This window comes from Colletotrichum godetiae (genome assembly GCF_030913485.1).
Source record: "Colletotrichum godetiae strain CBS 193.32 chromosome Unknown BDP55scaffold_15, whole genome shotgun sequence".
In the NCBI taxonomy this organism is placed as follows: Eukaryota; Fungi; Ascomycota; class Sordariomycetes; order Glomerellales; family Glomerellaceae; genus Colletotrichum; species Colletotrichum godetiae.
In genome coordinates, this window is record NW_026851263.1 from 811,812 (window position 1) to 838,347 (window position 26,536).

Below are 26,536 nucleotides of genomic sequence, written 5' to 3' on the forward strand. Positions count from 1 at the left end.
TATTGAGAAAAGCTTCAGAAGGAATTGAATAACAACGCACCGGGCGCCGGCACCAAGAAGCAAGACGTTCAAGACCTTTCATCACCAAGGTTACGGAACGGACACGTACACGGCACCGCACGCTGCAAAGTCACCAGCGCCGCCATCTCGCTACTCTTGATCACATCGCAACGCAGCGCAGCGCAGCATAGCACAGCACCGCACAGCACAGCCACATCCAGCTTACGACTCGTTTTTGCCATTGGATAAGTCTCAGCCCGCCGAGTCGACAGAGAGACAAACAGCAAAGCAAAGCAGAAAAAAGCTCGCTTCTTACCAAGGGACCGTCGGTATCCGCAGTTGAAAGCGACCCAAACAGTGCCGACACATCCCAGCAACTCGTGTGCCTATCTTGCCAACTTGGAAGAAGAGAGAAGACGACAGGCCTTTTTTGCGGCTCGCCAGGCACCATAATCCCGTACATCCCTTCCGGCCGCTACTGCAGATCCGGGGACTTGCTTCCCTTGTCCTGCCGTCGTTTCTATTTTTCTCGTTGCTTCTTTTGAGTGTCGACTCGCCTCATAATACTTACAATAGAACTGAGGTACCTCATCACCGGCACAACGAGCCAACCACTTCTCACTCCCTCGCTTTACTCCCACTCTTTACGAATACACGAGCAAACAACTGGAGCAACGAGCAGCAAGATATCCGTACCCACCAGGCAACGCATGATATTAGTATCTCTCATTCGCCCCTCTTCCTCTTGCTCATCTCCTGCGTCCACGTCCAGCCCTCGCCTTCTTTAATTCAAACGCCCCCAACCACCCGTCCTGCAGCTGCACGTCGATCACATCTCGCTCAGATTTCATCCACCACCACCAACCACGCGATACTCTATCCAGCGCTCTGCATTCAATTCTCATCGATCAACTCACACGCCAATTTTCACTCACATGGTACGGAGTACGGATACAACAAACAGGCTCAGATTCACCACCACCGCCGCTGCCATAGGCAAACCGAAAAGAGAAACCGAGCGAGTGAGATTTACCAGATGAAGTAAATCTTTTCCCTCATTTAAGCTCAACCTTTTTTACAAACTCTCTCCATCATAACCCCGTTTTCCCGACCCACACCAGCTCCAGCCGTGACATTTGACAGCGCCAGCTCCCTGGTCTCCCCTCTCGCTCGCTGCTCAACATCCCCGTCGTCCACGGCATTTGGCCCTTGGGTCGAGTATCCATAAGGCACAAGGGAGTACCCTTAAAGTGCGAGCGGGCTGTGAACCTCCCGCCTCACATCACCTCTTGGCTCAGCCACCCCTTTCACTCACACACACACCACACTACACCACCACGACCACAACAACACTTAACTACCCGGGAATCCTTCCGCCGACCTGCATCGAGCTAGATATACTCACAACCGCCCTCGCGCCCCTCTGCTTGGGCACACTTGAAGCGGAATAAATAAGAGATTCACTCTTTGAAAATGTCAACACAAGTTGAGGCTAGGTCTCTGGCCTCGCTCAACTACCTCGCCGCAAACCCCCCGCAATACCCTCACAGACCAGCCGAGCAACGTCAAGATCCCCTCACACTCTACATCTCACGTGTACCGGGCACGCGAGGTAAGCCTCTCATCCTCATTCTCACCTTTGCCCTCGAATCTCACGATCACACCATCTAACGCATTAACCCCGCAGACGTCATATTGACAACATCAAAACCTCATCTCAAAAACGTCACTAGCGAAGATGTCGCAAACTCATTTTACTACATCCATCTGGAGCTGCCCAGTGATGGCAGTCACCCATATCACCCAAACTTAGCAGCTGGGTCTCAGCAACCTCACCATCTTCGCAACCCGGATACGCCTAGGTCTAGCATGGATAGCACCCGCAGCACGGCTCAGATCCGGAGGAAACCTGTCGCCGGCGCAAAGGCGCCCTCACCGCCAGCCGATCCAGCTCGCGCTCATCTGCCACCTCAGACACAGACACAGGCTCAGACCCAGCCTCTACCTCCGACTCCTGGCTCACACCCAGCGGCCGCCGGCAACCGCAACTCCGGCTTGTACGGCTACGGTACCGGAAATGCGACGGGCTACGGCGTCGGCTACGGCACAGGCAACGACCCCCGCCAACCCCGGTGGACAGAGGACCGCCCGGAGCTGCCTCCGCGACCAACTTCCCACTCACCCCCGGCCCCGGTACGCAAACCCGTCGGTCCGCGAGCCATCCCTACCCCGGCACCCGACTACGACGCGCCCTTCGCCTCTAGACCTCCTCCTCCTCCTCAAGACCTTCACCGCGCCTCACCCTCACAGTCCCCCTCCCGCATGCCGCCGCAGGAACCCTCTTCGTCGCCCGCGCGTTCACGTCGCTACTCCCGCCCGACCTCCGTCTACCGCCAACAATCTCGCTCACCCTCACCGAACCGCTTCCATAACACAAAGGAGGTCCCCTACACCCTCTCCCTCATCCGTCGCGATCCGAGCACAGGGAACCAGTGGAACGTAGGCCGCGTCGCCTCCCATCAGCTCGAGGACTCTGGCGACGACGGGTACGAGTACTTCTCCTTCGACTCAGCAGGCATCTCAGCCCACGACCGCCGCCGCGCAAACGCCCCTCAACCCCCCATCAACATCCGTCTCGAGTCTTCTGGCTACGCAAAGTTCCGCCACATGCCGTTGCGCCAGAGCGTGGACATGCCACGAACATCGACGACGACTGCTCCCCCCTTTGCAAACTCGGAGGACGCGCTCAACCACCTGCAGCAGCAACAGCAACAATCTCCCGAGGGCGGCTTCTCGCGCCAAGTCGTCATGTCCTACACCAAATCCTGGTCCTCCAACATTCGCGAAAAGTTCAGCTCCCGGTCACGTTCAGGTAGCTTGATGGACGAAGGCGACTCAGTACCTTTTGGTTCGCCGCCAGCGAGGTCTACTCACCGCCACTCACGCCAGCTAAGCGCACACTCGACGGGGTCCGTGTCTTCTAATGGAAGTGATTCGGGCCCCATCATCACGCAACCTGGCCACGGCCTCCGGCCTCAGGGGTACGTGTTCGTCTCACCCTGGGATGGCCGCTGCGAGTTCCGCACGGGGAATGCTGGGCGTAGTGTTAAGTGCAGACATGTCCTGCCAACAGCCGGCGGTCTGAGTAACCCGCTCGCGCCGTCGAGTGCATCTTCGTACTCGGCTAGTGTGAGCGAGCTGCGGTTCAACCTGCCCAGCACGGAGATCTTCAAGCAGGAGGGCAAGAGGGAGCAGCTGAGCGGACATTTTAGCCGGCTGCTCAATGTTGGTAACCGGAACGGAGAGTATAGTGATGAGGACGAGCCACCTAGCCCGTTCGATCTGAAGCTCGGCAAGGAGAGAGCCGGTGGCGGCAACCGGGGGAAGAGGGCTAAGTTGGGCAAGCTGATTATTTATCCTGAGGGATTGAAGATGCTGGATCTGGTCGTGGCCGCTAACATGGGTGTATGGTGGGGAGCTTGGGAGAAGACGTTTTGATTTCGAGGTGCATAGGGGAGGGACACAGGGATGTGGTCATGTCTACGATGAAGATGAAGACTTTGAAAGGATTCTCGCGGTATCAAGTCGGAAGGAGAAAAGAAACGGAAGCGTGCGTCATTTTGAGGTAGCTGGCGTTGCCCAAGCTTGGCCCATGATATCAGAGCAAGGCGTTGGTCGGATTGTCTCTTCTCGCTTTGTGGTTATGAATCCGCAAGGTCACGCGTGATGGACATTTGGTAGAGATATTTGTTTATAAAGCTGCACTAGTATTCGTCTTCTCATTTCCAACCTAAACGCCCCCTCCCAATGTGATGCGAATCTAGGCGGCATGTAACTTGGAAGAAATAGGCTTGAAACACAATGGCGGTTGTAATCCTTAGGGATGCCATCACACAAGACTGGGGGCAATGGTGGTCAACAGACAAAGAAAAAGGTTGCTTTTCGCGAGAGATATTTACACAAGTCTAACCGACCCCGACCTGTCTGTAAAAATACACAACATGCCAAGATCACTGCTGCCGCGGCCCTCATTGTCCTGCGACCGTTTCCCCCCTCGCGTCCGCCTCGATGTGTCCATCCTGCAGGCATTAAACTGCAAAAAGGCAAAAAAGAAAAAGGTGTGATTCCTCGACGTCTCGCTCTCTACCACCACCACTACCACGCCCTTGACCAGAGAAATTTCTTTCTTTATTTCGTCTGAAAGAGGCCAAGTCTTATCTGTAGGGAGCATCGGCGCGGATAACGGCAGCCAGCTCCGGCTCCCACTTGTCACCGTTGGACAGCAGCTTCTCCTTGTTGTACAGCAACTCCTCGCGAGTCTCGGTGGCGTACTCGGCGTTGGGGGACTCGACGATGGCGTCGACGGGGCAAGACTCTTGGCAGAAACCGCAGTAGATGCACTTGGTCATGTCGATATCGTACTTTGTGGTGCGGCGGGAGCCGTCGGCGCGCTCCTCGGCCTCGATGGTGATGGCCTGGGCCGGGCAGATGGCCTCGCAAAGTTTGCAGGCGATACAGCGCTCCTCACCGGAAGGGTAGCGGCGGAGGGCGTGCTCGCCACGGAAGCGGGGGGAGATGGGACCCTGAGAAACTCCTGTTAGCCGGCTTGCTCTCCAATGTTTCTGTTTTGTCTGAAATCGTCCTCTCCTATCCTCGTTGTGTTGGTGGTATCGTGAGTTGGCAGCGGTCGATGCGTGTCCTCCTAATCTCGGCAATGGTCCGGCTCTTCCTGCGCTTCCCGTATGGGCACCTCATAACCACCTCAGGCCCTCAATTCCTCCATTGTCTCTTCCGGAATGATCGCAAAAGTCGATCAAATTCGGTTGCTCACCTTCTCAAAAGGGTAGTAGATGGTGTAGGGCGGGCGGAAGAACTGCTCGAGCAGGACGTACATTCCTCTCGCCATCTCGGAGAGCAGGAAATAACGACCAAGCTTGTTCATTGTGGACTCCTGGTCCTCGTCCCAGGTCTGATGTCTCTTCATGCGAAAGTTGGCAGGAGGGGGACCGGCAGGCGTGGCGTAGGTGCGCATGGCGTTGGCAGCCATCAGCCTGCCGACGTGCTGCATGGCGGCCGACGAATTTCTCGCGACCGGCCTTGTTGACGCCAGGGCCAACATGGTGACGGGAAGCTGGGCCGCGGGAGGCATTGTGCTATGGTTTCCTCGAGGAAGAAGAAGATGCGTCGGCGCCAATTGACCGGGCAAATTGGGGGGGTTCCGGGGTCGGATCGAGGGTTGAGGACGACGGGGAGGGGCGAGGTGTACGGCGTGGTGAGGGAGTAGGATGTTCCGGGGCGTTGAGAGCTTGACGTTATGGACATTCGGCATCCAGAGGCGAGCTTTGGTGCGGGATTACAAAGGGCGGCAATTGATTGGCTCTGGGTGGGTCACGTGGTCCGTCCGGGAGATGGAGGGACGGAAGAAATGCTCCTCGGACTCGACGATGACGGCTTCACTCACCAGCGCAAGTCAATTGATGCTGTAATTTTTTAATCAGAGTATCGGATGATATTACGATCTTGTTACTGATTTTTTCATTGCAATCCCTCCGTCCGGTCTGGTGATGTATCCAAATCCAAGATTCCCATAGATCACATGACTCTGCACGTGCACCTCCGGGGAGCTAGCCAGGGACACCTCGGGGGGTGACGAGAAATTTATCATCATCACCGGGACCTCGCAGCACCTCCTCCACCACTCCGAAGCTCCCATCAAATCCCAGCTTAGCCGTCAACCAACCGAAACCTCCATCTCCTCCATCCCGAACCCAATCTCCATCGCCAGCAACTCCCGAAGTCTAGTCCCTCTCAATCCACACACATACTTCAAAATGTTCCGCACAGCAGTCCTCCGTTCCGCGGCCGCTGCCACGCGTGCCATCCGTCCCGCCGTCCAGCAGTCCGCTCCCCTCGCCAGGAGATCCCTCGTCGCGCCCCAAGCTGCCTTCCGCGCTGCTCCCAAGGCCATTTCCGTTCGCATGTACTCTGCCGCCACCGGCCTGAACAAGCAGGAAGTTGAGGGCCGCATCTTTGCTTTGCTCCAGGGTTTCGACAAGGTCAACGACCCGGCCAACGTACGTCACCTTCTTCGCCCTTCCCAGACCTGCCAGCATATACCACCCGTATCAATTGAGTTGCGCTCTCGCAGCTAGTAGTGAGCAGTAAAGCTGACCAGAGTCTGTTCGCATGTGTAGATCAAGGCCAACGCCCACTTTGCCAACGACCTCGGCCTGGACAGCTTGGACACCGTCGAGGTTGTCATGGCCATTGAGGAGGAGTTCAGCATTGAGATTCCCGACAAGGACGCCGACACCATCCACTCAAGTACGCTCTCCATGTAACCCTTCCCATCTTGAACTCTCAAGTACTAACCAACCATCTTCAGTCGACAAGGCGGTCGAGTACATCGTCAGCCAGCCCGATGCCCACTAAATATCCCAGTCTCATTCCTCCACTGAATCCGTCCCCCCGGCGGTCTGTACAATAACCTGCCCCTCGGGCATCGACCACGCCACTCGCAACTAGAACGGGAGGGAAACGAAAGACGCTGCGTCTGCTCTTGAGGAACTCTTTGTTTTCGGGAATTGGGGGCAAAAGAGGGAAGGCGAGAGAGAGGCAATAACGGCTTATCTTTGTGTGTGTGTGGGTGGACGGTTCCGTACGATAGCCCACGGCGCGGCCTCCGCGCATGTACGGCATGGCGACATGATCTGGAGTTGGACATCTCTGGGCCCTGTTGACGTTTTGCCTTGTATTAGTGTATAGATTTTCGTCACCCATTGGCGGGGTTTTTTCTTCGTGACTAGTCCACTTGCTTTTGCGCCCGCCTTCAACATTTGGTCTGACCGATTCGTGACTTGCGTGGTCTCCGCAGTCTTCAGAAGGAGAATTGAGCGGAATGGAGATATGGTATCCTTCGGCATAATGAGAAACAGCGAGCAACGTGTGGACCAGCCCAGCGCTTAGGTATTCTACGGCAGCTAAAGGCAAACTGGGTCATGGCTGTGATGCATGCAAAGTTGTCACACTCATCACCTCGGGATTGTTATGGTGATCTACCGTATCAATAGAAGATGATACCATTCAATCGTACGGTCGTTCTTAATCTCAATAAATCAGCTTTATATAATGAAGGAAGATTAGACGGTGGTATCTGCTTTTCCTCTTCCAGGCGTCTCTAATGCGGTGCCGAGTCACACAGCCAGCCGACCTGTGGCTTTTGTGCCAGACAAAGCCAGATGATTCTCCCCAGTCATTTGTTGCCTTCTCTAGCCAAGTATCCGACGCAAATGCCATCCTTTGCTTGACGTGTCCGGGATTCCCGACCAGCTCCAAGCATAAAGAAACCACGCTACAACAAGGGCAAAGCCAATGAAACAATGCGCCGCAAGATTTTGACAGCTAGTTTTCCATATCTGCGAGTCATCCTATGCTGAGCCATTTGGTAGTATTAATCCTTCAATATTCAATCCCCGAGAGCCGACAAAGCGACCCAGCGTCAACAAAACTCCAACAAACTCCCTATCCTGTTGTATAAGCAAGCCACAGTGTAGATCCGATCCCTTTGCTCGTGTCCCATTGATTTTGTAGACCGGTTGAATTTTTCGTTTTCCGTTTGGCTTTTGCCCATGCATGCTGTGAAAATCGTGGCTGAAATATGTATTTGTGAGTGTCGTAGAGTTTCGTCAGGGTGTAAATGTCGAGACTTGTAAAAATAATGCCACCGAAAGCGTGACACTTGCAAGGCTGTCGCTATGCTGTTCTAGTTGCCGGAATTTTTTTGGAGGTTTCCTTCAACCCTCCGTGAAGCACATAGCATCAGCGCCCGCCAACGGTCTCAACGCTGACCGATGGCTCTCGCTGTTCCTTGGCCAAGCCGGAACCAGAAGTGGCACCTTTGTTGGAGAGGGCGTTGGCGTAGCTCCATCCACCTCCACCACCACCGATGCCAAAACCGGCCGAGCCACGCTTCCGGAGCCGTGCCGACGACTGGTCTTCCTCTTCCTCCATGTTGAAGACGAAGGCCGGATCCTCCTCGTCAATGGGCGTGGTATATCGTCCCGTAACGGAGGAGCTGATGGACCCGCTCGAGACATGACGCTCCATCGCGCGGTCACGTTCCTTGCCAATGGGCCCAGCGCCGTTGTTGCTCGGGGCTCGGCCCGTAGCCGCCAAAGGATGTAAGTGGGGGCTACCGCTTCCGTCGTCACCCAGCCGTGTGCGCTGAAGCTGTTGGGTGAGTGCCGACATAGACTCGCTGCCGGCACGGGAGCCGATTGGTCGGGCCATGGCACTGCCGTGACCCATCTCGTTCGAAAGCACCGAGTTTCGGAGAGGGCTTCCAACATGCCCAAAAACCGAAGGTCCATGCTTGTGGCCAAGCTCTTCTTCCTTCTGGCGCTGGAACAGCGGACCCCACCTGCTCGGGCTCGCGCCGCCAATGGGACTGCCAAACTTGGTCCCATTCTCACTGCCCGGCTCACCGTCAACAGTGCGCAGAGAGCCACGACGGGCCTTCTCGGTCGGCGTCAAGAGATCCTGCAAGTTGGAGGGCACGCAATCCTCCTCCAAGAACCCGAAATTGGCCTCCCAGTCGTGGTCGACGGCGGATGTCTTCGGCATGCTCGAACTGAGCATCTTTGGCTTCGCGTATCGGCTCGAATGCATGGCTCGCTTGCCAAAGTATTCCTCAGGCTGACCGGGAGGGCTGCTGGAAGCAGTGACATTGGCCGCAGCAAGATACTCACTGCCACCGAATGCCGAGGTGTGGAGCATCTTGAGGGTTTCGGATGTTCGTGAGTCTTTGGCGTTGCTCAGAGAGGGCGAGGGGGACTCAATGCCGAATTTCGAAGGGACGGATGATGGCCACGGCGCAGCAGGGAACCGGGCAGCATTAGACATGCCTTGGGAGTCGAAGGATGCTGGGAGCGGCGCGTCCAGTACTGAAAGTCCGTTGGCATTGACAGGAGACAAGCCGAGGCCGAATCTTGAAGCATCGTCATCGCGGGGCGAACCGTAGTTGGAGCCGGGGTGGGAGTAGGTGGTATCGATCGTAGGCAGGCCGTTCTCGAGGCTGGGCTGGCGACCCAATGACTGCTGTCTCTCGTCACCGCCGTAAGGGTATGCCGAAGTATAGGGAGGAACGCCTTCGCGGTATAGGCCAGAGGTGAGGGCACTGGTAGGATGGTAGTTGGAGGCTGCTGTGGGATTGATTCGTCCGCCGAGGGCTATCGGAGAGTTGCCAATCGTGACGCCGTTCTTGCCATAGTTAATTCGTCGGCCGTCAGGGAGAACGTGTATGTTTGCGCATTTGGGGCCGAATTTGCAGTTGCCCTACAATCACGTCAACCGCGTTAGCTTTCTTATCTGCGCTCCGCAACCCAAAGAAGCGCAAATGATGCTATAGCAGGCAGGGGTTGCCGGGATGCGAGGGGCACGGGCTCGAGGGTGGGATGGATGGTCTGTGTAGCCGAGGGGTAACAGTACTCCATAGAGCAGAGCAACCCGACGGGGTGGAGGGGCGGAACACATGAGAATGAGGGAGTTGTCGCGATGCTGCCCGGTCGGAGGCGGGAAATGACGCACCTTTGCAAAGTACTTGCAGATATTCTCGGCGGCAGAGCCTAGATCGTGACTGAAGGGGCAAGCATTGCCGGCTTGACAGGCTCCTTGTCGGAAGAATTTGCAGGGAACGTGGGAAGTATCTGTAGCGCAAGAGAAAAGACAGGTCAGCCGAGGTTGAATTACTTGATGCAAGAGAGAGAAGAGACAGAGGGGCAATCGCAGGTTGCTCAAGGACGGGTGCCGTGCGACGTGTTGCAGACGACACCACCGGCGGGAGGGAAGGCGAGGCGACCACGCCGACGAGCTTCAGCGGCGTGCCATCGTGAGAGAGCTGACGTGAGACAGCGACGGACACTGGCGGCTTCGGAAGCGAAGCAGAGAGCGACAGAGAGAAAGGAATACGACGATGGAGAGGAGGAAGAGGAGGAGGAGAGACAGAGGCAAGGTGACGTACTCGGTGGACTGCGTGGGCCGTCGAATCTAGCAGCGGAAGCGGTGGATGCGTTGGAGGCCATTGGGCTTAGGATAGGACTGGGATGGCCATTTTGCTGCTGGATGTTGAGGCTGTTACTTCGCATATGGCGATACTCGGAGCCGTTGGTCGAAGGCATTTTGGCTGGAGGAGGGGAGGTGAAGGGAGTGTGGAGGGGGAATTCGAAGAGGAGGAGGGGGAGGAGGAAGAGGGAAAAAGAGGAGCGAAGTGGAAGAGGCGGGAAGACGCAGGCAGTGGAGAGTGGTGGAGGGGGAGAGCGCGGGAGCTGCGGGCGCTGCGCCTTCAGTGAGCAGAGAGCGCTGTGGACTCGCCGAGGGGCCCCAGCTGCAGGGCAGTGAGCGGGCTGCTTTCGCCGGCCGGAGACGGTGGTGGTGGGGGGCAATCCTCACCCTCACTGAGTGGAGGTTCACTGAGCACTGAAATCGAGGGCTCTCACTGAGATGAGGTAGTGACCAGTAGGTGATGACCAGTGATGGCACTGCGATTGAAGCCGGTCCAAGCAGTATGGGGTATGTGGTATCGAGTATGCGTAGTTGAGGGCCTGGTGAAAGTATAGGCCAGATGAGAGAGGTAAGTGAGGTGAGGGGTGAGATGGCAATGCGAGCTCTCTCAGAGTCTTGGTCCCTGAGGATTACGCAGCAGTCAAGGCCCAGTCCACACGGTCGGTACCTGAGGTGGGCAGACAGACAGCAGTGCGAGCGGCGTAGGGAGAAGCGAGTAGTGTGTGATGTGAGAGCGAGCAAGAGGCTAAGAGTAATAGAGGGTGTGTAATGTGTGTGTGTGAGGCGGGATGCGTAAGGTGTGAGATGTAAGGTGCGACAAGGATGCCGAGCGGGCGGCAAAAGCGGTGCGCCTCGGTCAGATGCGGTTTGCAAAGGTGAAGGACGATGAGAGCGTGTAAAGGTTGTTGATGAGGACGTGGGATGAATGTTGCAATTTGCTCCACTCTGATCGGGAATAACTCAGTTTAACAGTGACAGCGACAGCGACAGCGACAGCGACAGCTGCAATCCGATTGGGAAGCAAAGTGTTCCTTAGGTGAGTGGTAAAGTGAGTGAGCAGCAAGAACACTCAAAAAGATGAGATTGAGCGGCCAGGGAAGAGGGGTGTGTATCCCGGTGTTTGGTGCTGAAGCCGAGCTGCGTCCGTCGTCGTCTCGAGTCAGGATATCGTCGTTGGTATCTTCAACGGAGAACCTTGGTGGCAAGCTGCTGCCAACCTTGCCCTGGGAAACCGTGAGACGTACAGGTCTACGCGGTAGTGATGAGTCTCGTCTACAGATGAGAGACGAGCGACGATGCTACCGGCCCGGACGTGCTATGTAAGGACTACTGTAAGAGTCGGACGCTGGAGCACGCGATGGAGGGGAAATCCCAAGTGGGACAGGAGGGCGGCGGGGCACGGCGGTGGTCTCGGTAGCGTTATGTAGCGTAACGCGGAGGAAGGGTCCGTCTGTCTTTTCTCTGCCCAAGTGTGCAACGATGGCGCCAGTGATGGTCTCGATAATAGGTAGTCGATCCAAAGGGTGATCTGACGCTCTCTGGTATCCTGCACGAATATGCGGCTGGATGAGAAGGAGTGGAGAGAGAGGGCGACCAGACAGATATAGCTGGGGTATCCGTAAGGTAGGTAAGGTAAAGTACCACGATAAGACCAGGGTTCGTAATGTCAGGCTTGCTGGATATTGTTGCCGGTGACGCGGGTGAAGAGGAACAAGCAAAGAGGAAATAGTAATAGTGAACACGATGAACGGACTGTGACCAGGGTCAAAGTTGATTCAGGTCGAGCGAGGATCGAGGTTCGAGTTTCTATGCTCAAGGTCGCAACTGGGGTCGATGATGGCGGAAGCTGATACCAAGATACCGCCAAAAGACCCAGTCGGCGAATCAGATGTTCGGCCCTCCCTCGAGCCTTGACCTAGGAGGTTGGAGATTAGATCAACTGGACCAGACAGCTTCAACGTGCCAGGATCTTGCTGGAGGGCAGACGGGAGGAGTCAAGTCACTCATGGCTGGCTGAAGGGGGAGCTTTGGGTACCCAAGATTATGTACGTACCTCGAAGGGGCAAGTGCTAAGCTGCAGGGCCTAGTACTGTAGGAGCAGTGACGATGTGTCGATGTTTCTGTCCCTCTCTCTGCTGGCTCTCACGGTTCTGTCGTGAACAGGCGGGAGAGATTGTCCTAGCGGGCGTTACTGCGGGGGTAAACTTGTCAAGGAGGCGATGATAATCCCAGCTATCCGTTGCGGCAGAGCTCCAGTGTCCAGATAAAGCACTGCCGATGCTCAGGGGGCATCTTTGAGGCCTGGCGGACCGTGGCGCTTCACTCGGAGCAGGGTTCGGTAAGCAGTCTACGTTGCTCTGGTGGGCTGACTGGAGGCTGGAGCTTTGGTTTTCTCTTACTCCCAAAAGGGCTTCGAAGATGTTGCGAGGCGCGGGCGGGAAATCGGCGGCCAGCTTTGAAGCCGCTAAGCTAGGCACCTTTGAGAGACGGCGTTGCTCCTATTAATAATGAGATTCAGATGGTGTAGAAGGGAGGTGAGAGGAATGGGACCTTGGGACTGAAGGATGCCTTCCAACGGCAGACTCGGAATCACCCATCCTCATATACCTCAACTTTAGGTAGGTAAAAGCCCAGACAAACAACACCCTCCATAGACATACGATGGAGCTCCCCTCTAAAAGCAGCACCCTCTTCTCATGGTCGTCTCATACTTGGTTAAGACTCGCTTCAAAACAGCACGCCCACGATACCTCACGTATCTCAAAGCGAGGTAGCCCAGCCCTTCATCTTAAGCCAGGTATACACTCCTCCTAGTATTCCAACCATGCGCAACAGTATTCCTACTCCGTAATTGCGGTAGGCATCTACATCAAGGTATCTGGTGAACCTGCCTTCGCCCCCTCCTCACTTCACCCATGTTGCCATCCACTTTGCTGCACTCCTCTTCTAAACCCATGCTCATGTCCATATCCACGCCAAGCCACGCCCGAATGCCGTGTTAGTCGAGCCTCACTCCTCGCACCCCAAGACACTCACTCTTGTTCTCGTACGAGCAAACATTTGATCTTTTCCCTCTTCGACTCTTGAAGCCTGCAGAGAAACACACACGCGCGCACACACCACACCCAAGCTTCAATTGTCTTTACTTCACTTCTTGCCATCGTCAACCCCCCTTCACCACCATCAGTCAAAAAGCAGGTGGCGTGCCTCCATCACGCGGCGACCCCATGATGCACTCATTTTCTACCCCGTACCCCTCAGCCACCCATCTTGCCCAGGTCAAGACATTTAGGCTCGCCGTAACGGAGGGGTCCAAAGAGGGTTCCACTTCTCGATGGTACAATCTGTAAAATAGATGGGTATAGGGTACGGTGTCAAGGGCAGTCAGCCGTGCCGAAGGAGTGTGGTTGGAAATACCGCTTCCCTTCTCGATACATCCCGCACCTCCCATCAATTGCTGTGCGTCGGGAGGAGGCGAGCCAGGGACAAAAGTGCCAAAAACGGCTGCCAGTACCAAATGGATCATGAGCCGTGGGATCGCCAGCGTCTCATGCCCACTCACACCTGGATTGCTGCCGCTTCGCTTCATACCGGTCATGTTGAATGAAGTGTCAAGTATGAGCGAAATCTTGTGGACATGCTCGGCTCGTCAGGTATCTCTAGTGATCTTTGAAGGTGATCGGTGGGAGCTTATCCCGCATGCCTCGCCTCATCTCACTCAATCATCAAATGAGACTTTCACAAATTTGACTTCATTTTCAGCAAGTTACACATCAATAATCTGTCGGTAAGGTCGAGCCCGCCGCTCATCCGCCGGCTGGCCGTTTGTCAATGATGGTGAGACCACCCACTGAACTGAGCATTCGTGTCACAGTAGCAACCAGCATGCTGGGATCCTTTTCAGGCGCCTGGCGCCCTGTGCGACATCTTGAAGATTAGACTCTCAGCAAACATTTGCCTGCTTGCCTCGTGTTTTCAACTGCGTTGGCTCTCTCTCTCTCTCTCTCTCTCTCTCTCTCTTTCTCTCTCTTTCTCTCTCTCCCCACTCGTATCGATGAGAGTTTCAGTCGATGATGTGCATCTTGGATTCGCATCTCAGATTTTCGACGCGCTGGGGTCGTATTTGAGTTCCAAGACCTCGAATGGCGGGATTATTCGATATCAGAGTCCGTCAATAACATCATCAGCACCAATCATGGTCCATGCCGACGAACCCCTAAAGCCGTCCATGTCTCTCAGCAACTTGCTTTTTCTCATCTCTCTGATCTTGCATTGTAGTCACAGCAGGGTTAATTGAATGTCTATGGCAAGCCCGAGTGGTCCCGCCCAGTGTCTCGCCTATCTCGAGCCCATCTAGCATCACGGGTCTTGGTCTTTCACCTGCTGCGTTACTACCTTTCCCTTTGACTGCAGCACGAAGTCTCGTCCCAAGGACACAAAAGAGTTACATCAAAACCGTCACTCGACGATCCTGACTCGTCAGTCACCCGTGAGAAAAGCAACCCAGACGGGCCATGGCAGTTCAACTACGACCTGCTCCCTACAAGCTTAACCTGCCATGTCGGGCAAGGCGCGGGGCCGCGCGCGAGTCGTCGCCGCTCCAGGGTTGCAGCTGTGCGACATCCAACGCAACGCGACGCGATGAATCCCACCCCACGCAGACACACCCCCGCATGCTGCTCGTGCTACGCAGTATTAGAGTGTGTTTACGCATGCAGCGTTTGAGGGAATACCTCAGTGCCCATCGTCTGGAGAGACACACAGACGAGACAGAAGAGAAGAGACAAGACTAGGCTAGACGAGCGAGATAGGGTTGATTGCTGCAGCAAAGGCTCAACCAGTAAGAGGTAGCAAGTAATTAGCATATACGAACGGTGTCAAGTAACAAGGTAGGTAGTTAAGTACCCCAAAGCCATGCGAGACCGGCGCATTGCTCAGTCCAATCGTTGTCTTGGCTCCCTCCCGCCCTGTTCGTGCGTACTGATCTTGTTGTTCTTGTTACATTTCGACGTGCCCCACGTCGCCATTAACCAACCCGACGGCTTTGCGAATACTTCACGTTGCGATATCCCATATCCCTCTCAATACCGCGAAGTCCTAGTGACCTTGCCCAGCCAAATTCTCGGCCGATGGCGTCTCCAGCTTTCGACACATGTCTCTCTCATATAAGCCCAGAGAGCGTGCTATCAACAACCCGACGAAATTCTGTCAAACCCGCAGAACATACCCCAATCTTTGCTGCCTATCCGCATGATGGCCTTTCTTGACAAGTTGACACTCCCGTCCACCAACCTCTGCCATCTGGCTGGCTCGCCTCACAGGGGTTCAGCTGCCGAGACAACAACACCTCCGTCAAGTGGCTAGGTGCTGTTTTTGTCATCATTGCCCCCGCCGGCAGTGCCCAGTGCCTCTCTTCTCTCAAGGAATCGTTGCTCATCGGACAATTTTCCTGGCCTGTTTCTCCTCCGAGGCGGTCCATCCGAACACTTTCTGCCCCAGTCAAACCTGCATCTGCCTCCTCTTTGAGACCCCGTTGCAGCCTCGGCCAGTAGCCACCCGTCTCACCGGCTCCCTTTGGGACAAGGTCAGCATAATGCAGTTACCCGACGACAGTCGCCTTCTTTCGGTGAACCGCATCGGCCAAGCCTGGCTCAACCCGATGACGCCAGCCATATCCGTGCCTTATGGGGTTGGTGGCAGCGCAGCGTCCCGACGGCAGCAAGCCACCTCCTATCCTCTCTATCATCGGCTTCCCTCGAACCCGTGAGCCAAGACGAAATCGTACCTGTCGTGCTTTCTCGCACAAGCTCTACCTCGTGGGCGCACAGTCACATCGCACAAAGATGCCCGGGAAAGGTCCGATGCTGCAGGGAGGCTGCTACCTACGCCAACGTCGTTCAACTTCCTGTAAAACCACCATACACTGTACGGCTTCCGGTCACGTCCCCTTCGTCGTCGCAATCGCTTCATGGATAAGGGTAGCTTGAACCTTGACCTTGAAGCAAGGCTCGCCCACCTCTCCGCGCGGCCCGCCGTCCGCCATCGCCCACGCTGATCCCTGCATCGACCAGGTTTGCCTGCTTGTCTTTTTCCTTTCTTTGCCCCTCCAGAGATGCCTTACTTACCATCTGCGGATACGGATACATCCTCCAAGCTTTGCAGCTCGCTGCTCGAGTGAAACATCCCAGTAGAGCTTGCATCTTCTGATGGGAAGCACCATGTCGTCTGAACCACAGCATGCTCTTTAAAGACTGGCGGGGCCAAACACTAAGGGCCGGCGCATCGCGCGTCTGCGCCTGAAAACGAAGAAAAAGATACATGTCCCCAAACCCAAGTAACTAACACCTTGGCCCTGCCATCATTCTCGACATGTTCTTGACGCTCCTCGTAGTCCGAACGAGCTCGGTATTCCAAATCAGATGTGATGCCTCTACGGATACAGACACATCAAATCATGAATCATGGACCACCCAGAATCGACTCCCCTGGTGACTTGAACGGCTACGCACCCTCTCACTCTCGCTCTCACTCTCACTCTCTCCCCGACTGGCGTATCACTCTCATCAGCTCACCGCCTCGGACCTGTTTCACGCACACTATCGTCCATATCCAAGTAAACCAAGTTCTCGCTCGGCACCACTAGCTGCCTCGTCATTGCTCCATCAACATTCCCGGGTCAAGCCACACTCTTCCCGGTCTGGACCAGTGAATCCCTTTTCGCCCTAATCCACCACTGCTTCTAGACCTTGCATGCACTCAAAGACTCATAGTCTTCGGACCCCAGCGCAGCAAGGATGTAAGGGTTCTCATTCCCTACGCCGATCTCTCCTCAGCCTCCCCGCCGTTTGCTCTCTTGACGACTTCACGGCCAACCCCCACCCTCCATCACGGACCCCCCTCCTTCAAGACATAGGTCGATTTCTCAACTCGTCCGCCCGTTCCGTTCACCCCATCACATCAAGGCCATGTTCATTGACTACACCCACTCACATTTCCCACAATCTATTCTCCAATCGACACATCAAACGGTCGTCAGTTCCCTGCCCCAACTGTGGCGTCTCGTCGAGTGGCTGACTCCTGTGAACCTTCTCCCTGGCCCACTGCCATGTTCACCTGTTGCCCGACTGGACAACTTTCTCTAGCTAGCATCGGACGGCTATGTATGCGACCGGTGTTACTCGCAGCAGTTCGCAGCTCGAATCCCGGTCCCCTGCTAGGAGCACAACATGTAGTCCGGAGAAGCTTACAGAATGACTTGCCTCCTCCTTGGTGGGAAGAATGCCGGGCAAACATGACAGGAAGTGGTAAATGCCATCGGCATAAAGCGCTTACATTCAATCATCTGTCCGATTTGGTACAAAAAGGTGGTCATCGTGGCGGCCGCATGAGAAAGAAGTCAGACAAATCACTGCTAGTCTCCGCTCACCCTTCCCGATCCTTCACACCATCATGTACGTCCTCCAACACCCCACTCTCAATCTTCTCTCAATGAAGCCGGATATCACCCTAATCTCTCTCGTATTGTGCTTCCTGCTCTTAAGGACCCAGAGGAATGCCGCATGACTTACCCCTTGGCTAATCCAACCTCGCCCCCCCCCCCCCGCGAGAGCCCGCATCACTTTTCTTGCTTTCAAGCCACTACCCCATATTATTGCCATGCTGGCCGAGAAGCCACGGCCGGCCACGGAACTAGTCTACAGGTAGCCCTACGACGGCGTCATGTCATACCTACGGAGACTTCTCTCTTTCCCATTCTTTGATTGTTCAACTGGTGGAGATACCCACCGTATATATAGGATTTGCTATGTACCGTATCCTCGACATAGCATCTGCCACATCGTGTCATTTGGCACCCTTGTCACTCCTCAACTGCCATTCCGACTTCCGACTCCTTCTCCGGAGCGAATAAGAACGCCCTGCCATTGTCTTATGCTTAACAAAAAATCCCGAGCCAGCTTCAGCCAAGTCTCTGCGGTAGTACTGACCCTGCTGTTAAACATGGTGTCCTCTGAGCAGGGAAAAAGCGCTCGTTAGGGTAGGACGGTCTCATTGGCAGCCAGCATCTTCACACCCTCTTCCACAAGATCGTCTTGCTCTAGATATCTTTGGCACATCATCTCGAACCCCATGATCCCCACCCACCCCTCCTTCCCGGCGCGTTCCAGTCCGCCTGTGGCAAGCAGGTTGGTCTATTGTCTTTCTTCGTGTGGCGCCCGGTAGTCTCGGATCTTGCCATCACGACGCGTACTCTATTACAGAGACTCCGTTTTACTTGAGCCTTTGCCCCAGGTTCCAGACATGACCACTGCGTTACAGGCCACAAAGTGACATTCTTCCACCGCGCTATGGATCTTTCTGAAAGACTCTGGCTTTCGTGAGATCGATGTTGAAGGTCTGACGACCCAAGGTGGAGCGGATGGGTCTGCTGATCTAGGAATAAAGAGTGGTGTCTCTTGCCATCGTGACGTCCGCTATTCCTATCGACGTGCCTGGCTCTACGCTTCTCGTGGGGGTAAGGAGAGGAAATTCAAGGTCATGCATGTCTTCCCGGAGCTTTAGTCCCGTCATCTTCCCATCATGAAAAATATCTTGTGAAGCTGAACAAACTGTCAAGAGCTTGATTCACTTCTTTACATTTGATTCTCTCGCGTTATGGGATAGCGTATGACAGTTCAGTTCATGTTAGCTCCTTATTCTGTTGTTAGTCCAAGTCAAACCTGTTATGTACGAAATCGCTTTGAATTTGCCCAATGGGACGCTAGCAGCCTAACTATCAGATCAAGCCACAATCCCAAACTTTGGGATCTGTACGGGCTGGGCGGCGGCTACGCGGTCACGGAAGGAACGCCCGCTTGCTTAGTAGCCTGGGGTTGTGACTTGCCATGTGACTTGAAGCCTGCGGCCAAGCGGTGTGGGTGGATGTCTCAGATTTCTTGGTCTCCATTGCGAAGACTATTGACGCGTTTGCTCGGGGCTGGGGATCCGCTGTCGCTTCTTATCGTAGATAAGCCGGCATGTTCGTTCTTCGACCGAAGATATTCAATAGGCTGTCTTTACATCTCGTTTCTACCTACATAGAAATATGCCAAAGGTTGCTCAAGGGAAATGCCGAGGCGACTAATCCCGATACAATCAATGTACGCGGGCTTGACAGCCCAGCAATGGGAATATGCAATGAAAGCCGGAAGGTCGGGGAGGCTAGGCAACCCTCCGAGTAGAGTCAACATTACAATACGGCCTCGTGATTTGCCACAGCCTTTGTTTGTATTTTGATCAGCTGGACGCGCAACTATCGCCAGGAAGGTTGTATAGTCTCAGGTGGGTGCCGTTGGATGTGGGCTTCGCCCACCCTCTGATGGCTTCGGGGCGTGCGACTCCTCGGACGCACAAGGCTGGCAGTAGTTTTCGTGTTTTCGATGCTGTCGTGTATGTCCTGCGGTGATCCGGATCATCGTGATGGTGTTACGACGATAATGTACATGATAAGTTATTCCATTTGGAATCATGCAAGGCGCCATTAACGCAAAGATGTTTTTTTTTTCTTTTTTTTTTCGCTTTATCCCTATGGCTAGGAATGCCAGGCAAACTCTCAACACTTTTATGTGACGTAACCTTTGCCGAATTTACAAATATGGGAAAGTCGATCGGTCGATGCTCGACTCCGGCGAGGCGTCTTGTTTTGTCCGACGGGCAAATTCTCGGACACTCATTAACATTCAATGCCGCAGTGTACCCCTCATTATTGCCAGTTTGTGTCAACTGGTGATGACCCGGTGAGAATGAGACGAAGAGACAGCGTTGCTTCCAGACGGCAACAGCTGGAAGAACCCCCTGGTTCGTTCAAAGATCTCGTATCGGACAGGGTAGGCGAACACTTGAGGGAACCCAAAATATCTGCCAAGCAGGACCTAGGTCAAGAATGCTCATCGTTGTTTGAGCATTAGAATTGACTTGTAGGATGGCTTGAAACGATGTTGACCTGGACGTAGATGCTAGTTGAGCGGTCCGATGGGATGGGGAGGAAAAAGAATACAGTTTCGATCTCAGGTCTTCCTGTACAAATGTTTCGAACCCCAAACTACCTACTTACTCATCTTCATTATCTATTTCAAGAGACTAAGCAGGAGTTAGCGCCGGAGCCGAGAGTTAACCTTTCGACTTTGTAGATATCAGTGTGGACTCTGTAGTTGTATTTTGAACTATTCCGAAACCCCAACGTTGCTGGGGAAGTCCACTGGCACCTTGAAGTAGGTTCGCGATCAGAAACGCTTTCTAGTACACGAGATGGGCATATCTCCTCCTGATGTGCGGCTCTCTCTTCAAAATCACCCAGGGTATTGGTGCCATAATGACAGAAAATGCAGCAAGAACTATGTTTCCCCATCTAAGCCCTGGAGCAGAACATTTTGGAGGGCAAGCGAGGGGCAGGAACGCTCCAAATACACTTCGGGAAATAGTGGAAGCCGCGAGAGCGAAAGCAGCTTATGTGCTGAATGCATCAACGAGGTATGACGCATGAAGGGTCTGAATGCTCCATTAGTATTATGAGCTTCTCAATATCGAGATCCACACAACTGATCGGGTTGGAATAGTGTAGACCCACGAACACAAACATGATGCCAACACCAATGATGGTTGTGCCGATCATTGGAACCAACCAAAAAAATAGATTTCTCCGCCGACTACCCATATAGAAGTAACCCGACTGGAATCATGGGCACGGATGATGCCATGAGGGGCAGACGAAATCCAGGTCTCCTGACTCCCTCTTTGAGAAGCAACGTTGCGGCGATGCGGTCAATCCAGATTAAGAGAAGTATTGTTCCAAATATGGTTCCTATCCCGACCCCTATGAACGTGAGGCCAGAAAAGCTGGCTGAAAATCCGTACTGGCCCATGAAGACCATTGGAAAGGTCGTGAAGAAGAGGTACTAGATCGTTAATTAGAATAGTGCAAAGGAGCGTAGTAGCAAGCTGGCAGAAAGATACCATGAAACCGTAGACAACGGAAAAATAAAAGGAAAGAGCTAGAACTACTGGATGTAGAATCAAAAGCCGTAGAGGCCTCTTGATAGCTCAGGAGAAAGCCTCCCCTAGCGAGTTGCTGCCGTCTAAAGCTGAGACATAACGCGAGTCTCCGGTGATTTTTTTTTACCTTTCTACTGCGTTTCTCGAGCAGTGTCTTCGCAGAGGTCTCTCTGAGAATCAATATCATGGCCATACCAAGGGGCCCTGCCTGTGAGATTGAACATCTGGGGTTAGCGACATCACTTATGTCTCGCCACAGCAGTTTTTCACCAAATGAGGTGGGTCACACACCATAATACACAACGTTCAGAATATCTATCGCCAACCCCAGTATTCGGCTAAGTAAACGCCCGCTGCCGGACCAAGTACGGGACCTAGCAGTGGGGCAATGGAGTAGACGGCCACGGCCCGGCCCCGCAAAGTCGGAGGTGCAACATCGGCGATCGTACCGCCTCCGATGGACAGTGTAGCGGCACCGGCACATCCGCTGAGGAGGCGAAAAGAGAGCAAGACGCCAAGGCTGTGCGAGGCAGCACAAGCTGCGTTACAGGCAAGGAAAACAAGATTCGAGATCGTATACGTTGGGTATCTTCCGCACAATTCAGACATTGGTGCAGCTAGACTGTCTTCGATCAGCAACTAGGCGTTGAATAACTGAAGCCGTCGCTTTTGAGAGTATAATTCTTGATAAGGTATCGAGAAGTATTGAGAATACTCACACTGGACCAAAGACGAAGTCGAGGTTGAAGATGGACACAATAAGAGAAGCAAGAACTCCCTCAGGGGCGTTAAACTCCTTAAGAATGCTCGGTACGGCGGGAGCGGGAGCGGATGAGGCAACTACCCTATACGAAGAACCACATCAGTAATTGCGCAATGAACAGAACTTGCTACTCCTCGACTAAGCTACTCGCGCCTGTAGCGTTGAAATACTCACAAGCAGAATCTGTACCCATTTTGACCTCATCGTCCAATGCATCGAATCTTCGGCATCCCGCGGTTCCCCCCAGTCGGCCACGTATGGAGAATCCTTCTCTGAGAGGGTTGAACGGTCGCTAGTTGAGGGGGAAAAGTAAGGCGATCGAGTCGACTCATTGTCGTCGGGAATGCTGCTGAAAGCGGTGCCCATGTAGAGGTTAAGCTCATCAACCGGCCCCCAAGGACGGCCATCCGCGCTGAGTCGGAACCATGAGAAACCTGATGTCCTAGAATGTCGAGAAGATTCACTGCTGACCCTGGATCGTCTCTCCGCCGATGCCACTGGCTCCGGGTACCGTGGCTCATCCAATCCCGCTACCGCATGGTCCTCTTGGGTGGAAGCCATTGGGCCTAGGTTCCACGCCTTGGTATCATGAGAAGCCCCGGCGGATAGCTTAAGGAGTGTTGTCGGAAGGCGATGAACGAACGAAGACGACTGCTACCAGAAGCCAGTCCAGGAGCCCGGGGTAGTTTCTGGATGATATGCAGCGGAGAAGCAGCGCCATGGGATCTGATCCTAGCCCTTATCCCTGGCTCGGACGTAATCGTTTCGCCATTTAGACACTGCCCGCTTGCCGCAGTCATACTACGGCAGTGTTGAGGGTAAACGACTGTCATAGTTGGTGGCGCTGCGGTGCCTGACGTAGCCCCGCTAAATGGGCTGTCGATTGCTTCAGGTAGATTCATCGGAGAGTTATCACATGACGGGAGCCAGCAAGTACCCCGTAGTACGGGGGCCTGGTATAAGGCCGGCATGACCGAGAAACTCAATAGGTGAGCGCGTTAAAGGGCTGTAAACGTCAGGCGCAAAACACGCGGGTAACCCCGGCCGATCTGAATGTTGCGCAAACCAGCTGCCGCGTGAGCCGACCTGCTGAGCGCTCAATAAGTCATCTACTATGATAATCTCACTGGGCTTGGCTTCCACATTTGCTGCTATTCACGGGGAGTTGGGCCTAGGCCCCCTGTTTCATGTTGTTCGAGAATGAATCGTATGACGCCTGGTCCGAACTGTGTGGTTGAAGTTTAAACTTGGGCCTCCAGCTGTCAAATTCAGACCCACGTCACACCTGCTTCTCAAAAGAAAGCTGTTCTTGGAGACGTTAACAAATATGTGTGAGAACTCTAGTGCAAATGTGAATCCAGTCCCTAAGTAGGTAGAGCCTATTTGAGAATTGGCGAAAATTCGGACCCCTGTTATCAACTTTCCTCATTGGCTTTAAGCACTAGAGGCTACTTCGACCTTTAAGTTGAATTAAGTCTTGCCTGGAACTAAACGCAGTTCTGAGATGTAGAGTGCCATTGGTAAGAAGTTGCAATTCGGTTTGTCATCTTGATATTGCCAGTTAGATGAGTATTAATGAAAGGATTAAGAACCAGGTTGTTTAGTCGCATGGAGCTGATCAATGAGAGGACTGGATACAAGATCCCCTGAAAACCAGCAATTGCTTGACCAATGTAAGTACTCTTCCCTATTGTCGTCTGTACCACCTTATGGTTCTCATCATTGAGATCGATTTGACAGCATTTAGCGCAATCAAAGCCACGACGAGCCTATCGATGAAGAATCTTCTGCTCCAAATGCCTCAAAGGAACATAGAAAAGGGCGCTCAAAATGGAAGCAATTTCGAACCCTATATCACCCCGCTCGTAGTTTCCGCAAGTGGTCCAGTCCACCAGGCTTGAGCCATACAAGAGATGACGGGACTGAAGCTTAGGATACCGGCCCCAAGTGCAGCCGCACCACTGGGAAGACCGGAAGAGATGGTTCAGACATGATGGTCGTATAACTTTGCGTCTCCCTTTCGGAATAAAGTGTTCCACCAAAACAATGCCGACAAAGGAAGCAGACCACCAGTACCCGATCAAAGCCACGAAGTTCTCCAAGTTGAGAAAGAAGTCATGATCTGCCTTGATAGCGACTGGAATCATAATGGCTGTGACGATGATCGCAAAGATGTAACGAGGAACCAGAACAAGCCAAGGTACTGGCGTCTGGAAGTTCGATGTGATGTGTCACGAGCTATGGCACGCAGCAATGGGCATATGAAGTGGGTTAAAGTGGCTTGAAGTAACCCATCTAGAATGAGCACATGAGAGCTGTCTATATAGTAAGTGAGTGTAATATCCACGTGAGAAAGCACGTGGAAAGGTGCTTGACAAGTGCTGATACCATTCCTGTTTCGTGACATGATGGCATAAAGAGTGCCAGAAACGTTGCCGAGCAGTGTGAAGGCCAAAATGACGACGACGAACTTTCCAAAGCCACCAGCACTCGACAGCATGGCAGCTAACACGCCACCGACTAGAGTCTTGTCGTAGCCTTCTTGCCACTCGGGCACGTTAGTGATGGCACCGCCAATAGCACTACCCAGAGTCATCAGAGGGACAGTAGGAAGCATCAAGCCGAGGAAGCTATAAGTAAAAATGCGGTACCTTGGATTGATAGTGGCTTGTAGATATCAAAGACATACTGCAGAGATGGGAAAAACTCACGATGCACCGCGGACCCTTGGGTCAAAGTAGGTCGTCAAGTCTGGAGCAATACAGGCCCAAGGGATCATGTATGATGCAACGATCATGCCGAAGCTCAGAATGGCAGATGCGGTTGCTGGGGCCACCTCGGCCTGTTCAGCCAGTCCCGAATCTCCGCATCCAGCGGTGATTACTATGGCGATTACTGCTGGGATAAAAGCGTTTGTTTTGTGGAAGTGCAATACTCTGAACCCGCAGAATGAGATGAATAAGGATAAGAGTGCAATGAGTACGATGCCTAGATCTGGACTGAGAGCACCGTTGGTGACGGCCGACAGACATTGGCCACCAACGACGCAGATGATGACACAGAATCCAGCCAAGGTAGCCAGATTGAGGACGACTGGCACTGATACAAGGTAGCGACCAAGGAAAGAAGTCAGCAATAAGTAGTGACCTTGGCTGGCGAGATGGCTTACCCAAAGCTGTATCTCGCTTGTATCATGGAGCACATTCCCATTTTGGGACCCAGCGTTGCGAAATAAGCCGGGGCTAATGTTGAGAGTAGCGTGAAGAAGAGAGTGACGAAGGAAGAGTCGCGGAGATTGAGGCCAAAGAGTGGGGGACCTAGTATACCGAACGTAATCCTCAAGTGCTGTTAACAGACAACGTTCGGCCCCACAATCGAATCAATGATGACCTACGGAAGGATATTGGCATTCATAGAGCACCAAACAGTGAAGGCGTTGAAGTACCAAGTTGATGTCCGCTCTCCCAGCGGAATCGGCTCAATGCCTTGTTCTTCAACTCGACCCAGGCGTAAAAGTTTGTGAAGTAGGCCATCGCTGTTGCTATGTCCACATGTGGACTTTGTCGTGACTGTCTGATAGCTCTTCCCTTGCTCGTGGAGTTGTTGACCCATGGATGGCGGCCGCGATGCCTCAATGTCCGTCATGACGATGTGGTCGCTGATCCTATGCAAACCTTTCGTGACGAGAAAGGGGACTGAGGTGAAATCGACTGCACAAACTAAAGCCTGGTTCGCAGAGCGCGAGGAAGAATAGTCGTGGCAGGCAAGCTGGGCTTGCATATGCGCGCTGCTGTTCGATCTTGTCCTACCTCGGACCCGACTGGGTGGTATAGGAGGGTGGCAATTGGATATGCATAAACCCACGAGCAACGGCAGACGATCTCCGTTTAGGTAGTCGATGAACCACTGCAGTGTCGTTGCGTACCTAACGGTACTACACGAGAAAGAGAAACCTCAGTAACACCGGACCAAAGACTATGATTTATATGCGATAAAAATGGGACCCCTCATCATGAGAGGGTAAAGCACCAAGATTAGAGCATGGACGGGGGTCAAATATTTCACATTGCTCATCGTCTGCTGCAGACAGGGCCTTCAATGACTCTTTCTGGACCTTGACAGGCAGCTGACATCTCTGGTGGTGTTCCCGCCCTTGTTCAAATACCAATACTTTGGGGTTAGCTACGAATCGAACTCGATCAAGCCGACTTGCTTGCCACCAGAAGTGTTTTCTCCGCGGGCAACAAGAGTGAAAGTAGTTGTACCTGGGCTCTAGCTCAAGCTCAAGGACCTCTCGAGTGCCTCGGGCTGTCATCCGAAGGACCAGAAGCTTTGCTTACCTTTCTTTGTGTCTTTTTTTTCTTTTTGGGAAAAAGTCTAATAACGCACGTCCGGGACTCCAGGCGCTCGGCACGTCCCTCAGAATGTCTTCGATCATCTAGGACAAGAGTCGATGGCAATCCAGTTCTGCTCTGGACTGCTTTGCGCTTGAGTAATAGGCGAGAAACTCGTAATCTAACGGCTTGGTAAATATATGAGTATGTTCTCGCTGTGTAAACTTCCCTTGCTTGAGCTCTTGGTTGGAGTTTGTCAGGCGTTCTGCGCCGAGTCACCCAGCACGCCGGCTAGAGTCGGAAACCGGAGAGATGACGATAATCATTGGCAATCGATCTGTTGACGGAGTCA

At 53.6% G+C, this 26,536-nt stretch overlaps 8 protein-coding genes across 8 annotated transcripts; 2 read left to right on the forward strand and 6 right to left on the reverse strand.

The window, feature by feature from the left end:
• The first annotated feature begins 1,189 nt into the window (after positions 1 to 1,189).
• BDP55DRAFT_94364 (uncharacterized protein) lies at positions 1,190 to 3,691 on the forward strand. Its single transcript, XM_060581335.1, has 2 exons — positions 1,190 to 1,612; positions 1,688 to 3,691. Exons 1-2 carry the CDS (start codon positions 1,474 to 1,476, stop codon positions 3,496 to 3,498), a joined length of 1,950 nt encoding a protein of 649 aa, XP_060431249.1. The 5' UTR covers positions 1,190 to 1,473; the 3' UTR covers positions 3,499 to 3,691.
• Positions 3,692 to 3,766: 75 nt separating this feature from the next.
• On the reverse strand, positions 3,767 to 5,467 carry BDP55DRAFT_660357 (NADH-quinone oxidoreductase). The gene is made up of 2 exons (XM_060574617.1): positions 4,832 to 5,467; positions 3,767 to 4,583 (listed from the first exon to the last, which is right to left on the reverse strand). Exons 1-2 carry the CDS (start codon positions 5,327 to 5,329, stop codon positions 4,215 to 4,217), a joined length of 867 nt encoding a protein of 288 aa, XP_060431250.1. The 5' UTR covers positions 5,330 to 5,467; the 3' UTR covers positions 3,767 to 4,214.
• Positions 5,468 to 5,831: 364 nt separating this feature from the next.
• On the forward strand, positions 5,832 to 6,432 carry BDP55DRAFT_630749 (acyl carrier protein; the record flags this gene model as incomplete). Its single annotated transcript, XM_060572193.1, has 3 exons — positions 5,832 to 6,074; positions 6,195 to 6,324; positions 6,386 to 6,432. The coding sequence occupies 3 exons, from the start codon at positions 5,832 to 5,834 to the stop codon at positions 6,430 to 6,432; spliced, it is 420 nt and encodes a 139-aa protein (XP_060431251.1).
• A 1,386-nt stretch (positions 6,433 to 7,818) lies between these two features.
• BDP55DRAFT_727479 (uncharacterized protein) lies at positions 7,819 to 10,175 on the reverse strand (the record flags this gene model as incomplete). Its single annotated transcript, XM_060579313.1, has 3 exons — positions 7,819 to 9,333; positions 9,586 to 9,704; positions 10,019 to 10,175. The coding sequence occupies 3 exons, from the start codon at positions 10,173 to 10,175 to the stop codon at positions 7,819 to 7,821; spliced, it is 1,791 nt and encodes a 596-aa protein (XP_060431252.1).
• A 3,071-nt stretch (positions 10,176 to 13,246) lies between these two features.
• BDP55DRAFT_630751 (uncharacterized protein) lies at positions 13,247 to 13,657 on the reverse strand (the record flags this gene model as incomplete). Its single annotated transcript, XM_060572194.1, has 1 exon — positions 13,247 to 13,657. One exon carries the CDS (start codon positions 13,655 to 13,657, stop codon positions 13,247 to 13,249), a length of 411 nt encoding a protein of 136 aa, XP_060431253.1.
• Positions 13,658 to 20,566: 6,909 nt separating this feature from the next.
• On the reverse strand, positions 20,567 to 21,610 carry BDP55DRAFT_94574 (uncharacterized protein). Its single transcript, XM_060581336.1, has 4 exons — positions 21,379 to 21,610; positions 21,215 to 21,295; positions 20,667 to 20,990; positions 20,567 to 20,583 (listed from the first exon to the last, which is right to left on the reverse strand). Exons 1-3 carry the CDS (start codon positions 21,379 to 21,381, stop codon positions 20,742 to 20,744), a joined length of 333 nt encoding a protein of 110 aa, XP_060431254.1. The 5' UTR covers positions 21,382 to 21,610; the 3' UTR covers positions 20,567 to 20,583; positions 20,667 to 20,741.
• BDP55DRAFT_630753 (uncharacterized protein) lies at positions 21,403 to 22,411 on the reverse strand (the record flags this gene model as incomplete). Its single annotated transcript, XM_060572195.1, has 3 exons — positions 21,403 to 21,607; positions 21,807 to 21,932; positions 22,050 to 22,411. The coding sequence occupies 3 exons, from the start codon at positions 22,409 to 22,411 to the stop codon at positions 21,403 to 21,405; spliced, it is 693 nt and encodes a 230-aa protein (XP_060431255.1).
• Positions 22,412 to 23,699: 1,288 nt separating this feature from the next.
• On the reverse strand, positions 23,700 to 25,706 carry BDP55DRAFT_692992 (NCS1 nucleoside transporter; the record flags this gene model as incomplete). Its single annotated transcript, XM_060577182.1, has 7 exons — positions 23,700 to 23,811; positions 23,918 to 24,053; positions 24,239 to 24,501; positions 24,562 to 25,002; positions 25,053 to 25,187; positions 25,245 to 25,391; positions 25,660 to 25,706. The coding sequence occupies 7 exons, from the start codon at positions 25,704 to 25,706 to the stop codon at positions 23,700 to 23,702; spliced, it is 1,281 nt and encodes a 426-aa protein (XP_060431256.1).
• Between the last annotated feature and the right edge of the window lie 830 nt (positions 25,707 to 26,536).